The sequence below is a fragment of the Porites lutea genome, chromosome 3 (assembly GCF_958299795.1).
Source record: "Porites lutea chromosome 3, jaPorLute2.1, whole genome shotgun sequence".
Lineage (NCBI taxonomy): Eukaryota > Metazoa > Cnidaria > Anthozoa > Scleractinia > Poritidae > Porites > Porites lutea.
This window is the reverse complement of record NC_133203.1, coordinates 45,262,429-45,270,339: the sequence shown is the minus strand read 5'-3', so window position 1 is coordinate 45,270,339 and position 7,911 is coordinate 45,262,429. Positions and strand designations below refer to the sequence as shown.

The 7,911-nt window shown below is 40.7% G+C and overlaps 1 protein-coding gene across 1 annotated transcript; it reads right to left on the bottom strand.

The window, feature by feature from the left end:
* Positions 1 to 309: 309 nt before the first annotated feature.
* Positions 310 to 3,328, bottom strand: LOC140929805 (neuroligin-4, Y-linked-like). Its single transcript, XM_073379507.1, has one exon. It carries the CDS (start codon positions 2,836 to 2,838, stop codon positions 1,030 to 1,032), a length of 1,809 nt encoding a protein of 602 aa, XP_073235608.1. The 5' UTR covers positions 2,839 to 3,328; the 3' UTR covers positions 310 to 1,029.
* Positions 3,329 to 7,911: the final 4,583 nt, after the last annotated feature.

The following is a 7,911-nucleotide window of genomic DNA, read 5'->3' as shown; positions in this document are numbered from 1 at the left end:
GGTCCAGACTCTTTTATGATTTTCCCCCTTTCACCGAACGAGAGCCTGTTTACAGACTTCACTCCTATGACTGAACTTATAAGTGAACTTAAAAAAATGTTTTCGTATATGTTAGCCCATTTCTTAAAACCTGAAAAATATCCTCTCTGGGATTCCTATTAGAGCAACTGCAGAAAATCAAATGGACCAATCAACTCTTGAAGAAGGTGCAGGTAGCTGGCGCCATCCAAGCGCAGGAAAACCATGTTACATTCAAAGTTGCGCTTGAGGTTTTGCTTCAATGCCGATTGGTTGAGACAGTGGCGTCATTGCTTTACAACTTTTTGTGTTATACATGTATACGATCGATTTAATGGCCCTTTAAGCCTGATTGTGTGTAAAAACCAAGAATGTTTGTATCAGAAGGAAACAGGTGGAAAACAAATCTCCGGAAAACAGATGAAAACGTTTATGAAACAATTTCTTCGCTCATTACAGTAATAACACTCCCTTGTTTTTTCAACATGCGTCAATCCAATAGGCAAATCACCTTAACGCTTACGTAAGTTTTTGTTTTGATCATACCAGTATCTTTCTTTCATATAAAACAGAAGATGCATATATTCATTCGCTGATAAATGTTACAACCGTTTTTCGATATTTTTAATGGAAACAATTTAATTTCTGAAAGTAAGTAAAATGTAATGAATCGCTCTTCACGCAGGGAGTATATGTTTTTGTTTTATCTACTGTAATTGCTTATTATGCATGTTAAATGATAAATATTTTAAACATATTTCCGCTGATTGTTATTATTTTTCTTCGCATCTGGTTCCTTGACAATTTTTTTACGAATGACACATTGCACGCCTGTATGAAAAGTTTTTTTTACTCGTCTTTTTGCCAAACTGATCAAATTCATGCAATCTAAAATTTTTTTGGTGTTGGGTTAATCTTGAGTAAATTGTACTTATATTGTACAATTTAGTATCATCCTCAATGAATGATGCAAGAAATGTTTTAAATCAAACGTTGCTCGAAGAGTTTTTTTCACGTTTGCCAGGTCAGCACCCAAATATTAACAATAAATATTATAAGTAATGACTCCCAATAGTTAAATTTCTTTGAGTGTGCCACACTTGTTGTTCCTGCGATCTCCGGATCGAGACACTTCAAGATGGATTCGGACAACTGTGGCATATAATCGTTCCAAAATGCAATTTTGAGGGGTTGAAAGTTCTTTGCCATGTGGGGGGTCGCTTCTATTCGGAGATAAAAGTGATCGGTAGGCATAAATTTCCTCCACTCTACGCCGTATACGCGTTCCGGCATTTTCTCTCCAAATTTTACAAAGTTTGTGTAGGCGGTCACCATAAAATCGCTGATGTTTCTGTCAGTATCGGTATAAGGATGTGGTGAGCTCAAATTCAACAGAGGAACGCCGAAGACATATGCCGTGATATCTCCATGAGCCACGCCTTCCCAATCTTGTTTGGGACTATGCTTGGAACGATGTCGAAACTCGTACAGCCAGGTAGGAGAAAATTGACTTTGGTAAACCAGGCTCGCATGGGTCGGCGCCACGACAAAATAATCGGTGAAGGCATCGATTAGACTCTGTCTTATTTTTGAGGAGTTGTTGCTATTTCCCGGCCAGTGTGTGTACTGAAACAACACCGCATCCACTAGAAGAGATGTTCTGTCAGCATAGTCCACCATGCTGTTGATGATATGGCCTTTTATATATTCTTTGAAGATGTTCTCATCGTACTCTTTCAGTGAGCTGTCAAGCAAGAAAGATCCTTCGTTACTCACGAATCCAGCGATTGTTGGTAGTTTCTGAAATTTGCCCGCTTTTCGCAGATTTCTAGGGGAATCAGGCAAGAAGTGTTTATCAACAACGGGATAAAAATTTCCGTTGGTTGCAAACTGTAAAATCTCTGACGCTTTTTTCGACCTTAGGCACCGCAACATTTGATCCGTCTTCTTGAGACCGCAGTTTAATTTCTCAGCCAGATTCCTCGAAGACCAAGAAACGACTGAATTGTCGTTGAAGGCAAAAGGTGACAAGTCTGTGCCACTTTCCGTGATAATGCCATGAGCAAGACCTTTGGAAAGTGGAGATAGGATATGAAGGTTTACGCTAGCCCCTCCCGCGCTCTCTCCGAACAGTGTCACCCGCGTAGGATCGCCTCCGAAGCTTTCAATATTCTCTCTAATCCATCTCAACGCTTCAACTTGATCTAACATTCCATAATTTCCTGCCGCCGTTGAATCCCCTGTCGTGAAGAACCCGAAACTTCCAAGGCGATATTGAATGCAGACTAGAATAACTCCACGCAAAGGTAAATATTCGCCAGGGGACACGACCTGAACTGGAGTTCCGGCAAAAAATCCACCGCCATGGATGTAGGCTAGAACGGGGTAGCGTTGCTCGGCTTTGGATGCATTGATCGGAGTATAGATGTTCAGGTACAAGCAGTCCTCACAAATGTGATCCTGCTCCGAAAATCCATCCCAAGCTTGCCTGATGGAGGAGTTGTAGTGGTGTATCAACTGCATGCAGATGCACTTGAAGGACGTTGCTTGGTAGACCGTTTTGCCCCATCCTTTGTGAGGCCGAGGTGGTGCGAAGCGTAGGCTGTCAATCGGAGGTATTGCGTAGGGAATTCCCAGAAATTTATGGATCGCTTTAGCAGATCCGTGGGCGTTGGAAATTACCTGCGTTACACCTTGAATTGAGCCAAGTTTAGTTATGATCAGTGCGTCATGATCGTTGGCCTGAGCTGCGCCAATTACCAGCGTTGTGAACGCAAAAAGTAACAGTTTCCACGGGATTTGATCATTCTTCGACTCCATGTTTACCTTTAGCAAGTCAGTGCCAAATGGCTCACACACTTACCAAATAGCAATGTTTGTGCTTCGCAGTTCACCTGTCCAAGCGATAGGCTGACAACACAATCTTACTTGCACTCAAACAGGTAATTTCCATTAAGTTTGTTTTCCAGTTGGTAACATCAACGGAAATGGCCTAGCATATTTTCTATTGATTGAAGCGGCAAGGGGTATGAATTAAATACCAAGCCATCAGTTAGGATAATTGGACAGGGTCTTTTCTCCGTGAAAGGTAATTATTGCAATGTCTCTTGCTCGCTCGTCGATAGAAATCTAGTTTAATTTGTACGCTTCGCATGCCGTATTACACGCAAAATGTTTATAAAAATCTTAATTGGTCATAAAACATTTGTGTTATTTGATGGCCAAGATATCAATAAATGAACAACTAATTGTTCGAAAAAATAAATCAGTTTTTCTTTTTGCATTTTTAGTGGAAATTACATTCTCACCACGATACTTCTTAGTACACCATTGGACAAAACAGTTTTTACCTCAACATGGCTCGTTTTCACATTTAAAAATGTGAAAACGTATTTGTTCAAGTCACAACGACGTACAGCCCGTGAAGGCAATGGTATTGATTCTCAAGCTGTTCATATATGCTCACCTTTTTCATACAAAAATCGTCAATATTTGCAAAACTCTTCACAGTTTATATTCTGTTGAAACTGGAATATTTAATATGTTTTTACCGCAAAACAAGTATTCATCTGTAAAAAACTTTATCTAAAGACCAGCTTTGTTTTTCTTGAACCTCTCCGAATCCAAAAGATCACCTTTGCCAAGTGTCTCGGATAGATAGGAGTTAGCTTAACTTCTGAGGCCGAGAAGTCACCCATTGCTGTAACCCCATCATTTGAAACATACTTGTTCGTCACTAGAGAGGCTGCCAGTGTCACGGCTGCCCGACACGGCTGTCCAAGGTTCATTTTTTTAAATATTTTGCTAATTACACGTCTCTAATCGCAATGGAACTCATAACTTTAGCGAAGAAATAAGTGGCAAATGACGAAATCATGTCTTCCATGCATTTTATCAAACGTGTACAAACAACGAAAACGAACTGTTAGGCAAAAAAGTTTTCAAGAACTACAATTGAAATCCGTTTTAATCTTCTTCAATTTTGTCCGTCCGAACCTTATTGTGTAGATGCTGTGTTTTTATTTTGAACGGTTATTTTTATGATTCACCCAATTTGGTTGCGGATCCCACTGTTAGAATTTCGATAAATTTTCGTGACACAGCTCCTTTAATCGATACGTAATAAAAGCCTTTTTTACAGCATAAAATTTCGCAGTGCCTCGCGTTCAATAATAATAATAATAATAATAATAATAATAATAATAATAATAATAATAATAATAATAATAATAATAAAATAATAATAATAATAATACTAATAATAATCTTTTTACAGGGAGCTAACTTCTCAAAGAGTGATTTTCAGTGAGGCCTTCTGTTAAAAGTTCCTCGGTATAGCCTGCGTAACTGACGGAATTATTTCTGCGCTTGTGAGAGTCTTGGCGACGCACCCTCTATTGTTGAAGCGTCTCCTTCCCCTTCCCTACTGCACATTTTCGAAGGCTCCTCTGCCAAAACTCTGCTCGCTCAAACGATCCCACCGGCTACACAGACTTCTCTCGGTATTTTTTTAGCCTTTTAGTTGTATCGCCTAAAAAATCTGCTGCGCGTTATGTATGTTGCATTACATGTAAGTTCTATTTTATATGTACTGTTTATCCCTTAACGAATACAAAAATTGTTCACTTTTTCAAATGGCGGGAAATCTCGTTTCCGGAAAAAAAGGCTTCATGCATCAAATTTCCTGAATGGAATTATTTATAAGCTCTTTAGGGGAAAGAAGAGGCAGGATATTCTTTTAAAGATTAGTTAATCCTAATGTGTTTTTGCATTTCACTGGGACCTTAATGGACTTAAAAGCCGATTGCAATTGGTCACATTCGTCATGAGGGAGTACTGAACTCACTTCTCCATCTTGATTCATCGACTAAACGAGACGGTTTCTGCTTGATAACACGATTTAACATTTACCGTTCAACAACTTTCGCTTATGTTTAAAACCTCCCTCCTTCTCCTCCCCCTACCCCTCCTTCCTCCTCCTCTGCATCAATCGTAAGAAGTCTTTTGTTTGAATGAAAGCGAATTCACTTTAGCATGTTTAGATGTCTCTTAGCTAGTGAGAAGTTGACAGAAATGGCCTCAGGGTGCACAACCTATCGTGAATGCAGGCCTTGTGAGACTGGTTTCCCGTCACAGCCACCATCGCACTGTGTTTGTTTCAACGGACTGGATCCCTGCAAAACGTACCGACATTACATCGTCTTATTGCTCTACTGGAGTTTTCCCTTTGCTCAGCGACTACCGGAAGCCTAGAAGCCTAGTAGTCTAATCAACATTTTCAAGGATTATAGTAATGCCAGCTTTTCCTCCAGGAGACTTGAACGAGTATGGGAAGAAGAAACTTACCCAGGCTCCCCTCACCTCTCTCCGAGCTTTTCCAATCGTTGATAATAGACGCTTACAGATATGGTGATCGATAACAAACAATTGAATAAATGAGCTACAAGCAAGACTGTAGACTTGAAGCAATCGAGCGATTATATGGAAGCTATCCAGTGAGGACTGAGATCATTATTAATGATTGCATTGACCTTAACTTCAGTCTTAATTGCCTCAATTTTTTATAGCTTACCACTTCCAGCAGCTCATATGAAAGCTCCATATTATTTACAAACCTTGTGATCGATCAGAAACAGAAATTTCTCGGTCCAGATTGGAATAATCCTGCTGATAGTATCCGAAACGTTTTCCCGAGTCATCGGTAGTTCCCTCCTTTCTGGTTAGGAAACTAGAAGATGAGAGTTGTCCTTTCACGTACAAGTATGGCGAGACAATAGCCGTCGTGTATGAACACACGAAAAGAACTCAGGAGATGTTGTTCGCCGATTGGGTACAATCATACAAAGCATTTTTGGGGGGCCCAAACAGGAGCCAGCATTCGCTTGACCGTTTGGAAATGGTCCGGTGATAGTCGGTACCCAGAGGCTCTTCCACCCGTGCTTGAAAACTTTCGTCGTGCCTTTTCTCCCGACCTGACTGACTGCTCTTGGATCTCTGAGGATATCTAGATCCTAGGCGTTGTCGACTCATTCAATCCTCGACTCTTACCGTGAGCTGTGACTTTGCATTACAAAATGGACCAGCTTTTTTTATATAAAATTGTACATAGGGTGGTTCTAACTTTTTACTCTGTTGCTATCACTTGGGAAATCACCACTCAAATATAAGCTAATAGGGATCGCAGAGCAAGGTTAGTAATGTTTGGGGAGAGGGGCTAGGGTAAGTCAATCAAGTGCCAGGGTCCCTGGGTAGTGACGAGTCATCAGAATGGAATTTCTGTGCTCGTTTCTCAGACACCTTTTCGCGAGGAAACCCTTTTTGCATCACGAAAGAACAGTAACCGACAAGTAAAGGGCAAACTTGGTCATGTAGTACAAATTCGCGTTTGCCGTTTGACGGCTCTTTGAGGTAAACGTGATGCTTAACCCTCTATTTACAAAAAAAAAATGCGAAAAGGGTTAGGGATAGGGTTAGGGTTAGGGTACTTAGCTACCCTACTATACTTACCTAGAACGCGAGGTGTTACACACATAAGAGAACAGCTCCCTCTGCGAGAAGTTGCGCAACATTTTGATCTGCGCGAGCTGCCGCATTCAGAGTCAGATATAAATGTTTTGTTTGGCTGGGACTGCATTGAAGAGCAATATCCTCATTGCGAAAAGTCGGGCAGGTTAAACTTCCTGAAAAGAAAAATGACATTCATGATCATCAGTAGGTTTATCGGGATCTGGGATTTTAACTGCGCGATCGCCATAAGAGGTTGGAAGTATGCCCGTGACGGGGTGCCAAAAATAACTATCAGGATTACGCGACTGCACGAAATTTTGGGTCGGGATTACGGGAATAAAATACCGTATTGGGGACCCTCAATCCGATTTATGTGATATCCCGGGGGAGGTACTCCCATCTATGTGTTGTCGGTTGGTTCAATTTTATTTTTGGCTTTAACTCTATTTTCCTTTGTTTTGGGGTACGGTAATTTATGGTAACAGTAATCGGCTCCTGATGATAATGAGTTTTAAGCAAAGGACTGAACCAAGGATAAAACACGCAGATAAAACTGAACTACAAAATATGGGCCTCGATCTTTTAATAGGGTATTATGTCTGCCCTTGCTGGAATTGTGTTCCTGTTGTGATCCTTAGATTGGGTACCTAAATTGCATTAGCTAAAATTCAAGTGCGTAAACGCCCAGCTAGATGAGAAACAAACTGTTAAAATTGACCTGTTATTCATGACAATATAATAAGGTATGGGGAATCGATATGACCTGGAACAAGCCCAAGACAGACTGAATCAAACATATATAGGTAATCTGGAACCCGACTTACTCGCTGGGGAGGGTGGGTGGGTCGCCAATCGCCCTTCGTGTCGGACAAAGTGAAGTGAAAGGGAAGAAGCGTGCCAGTGTTTCCTATTATATATATACTCATTTGCATAAAATTGATTAATCCCCAGGGATGATATTTACACTAGATGGAACTTGAAAGTGGCTACGACTTCCCGGAAGTCGTTATGACAATGGAAGGCGTCTGAGACGACATGACCTTCACACCAAATCTATCATTGGCTTTCTCGAGTCTTTAAAATGCAATCCCCGTGGTTGAATTTAACTAAAGACTTCGCATGCGAGACAACTGCTATAAAGCCTTCTTTTTGTGCTCGCCTAGGCTTTGAGGTCATGCTATACTTTCCCCAACAAAGAGAACACAACAACTCCCAACCAACCACAACCAAGCCAATCAACCAACCTAATTGTACCCTGACTACTCTCATTGCATTGACTTCATTTCTCGTTGAAACGTAACCATAAAACAATTTATAAAGTTGTTTCCATCGGTAAGGCGTGTTGATTTTCCTCAATCAGTTTGGACTAGATTTTGAACTTTGTTT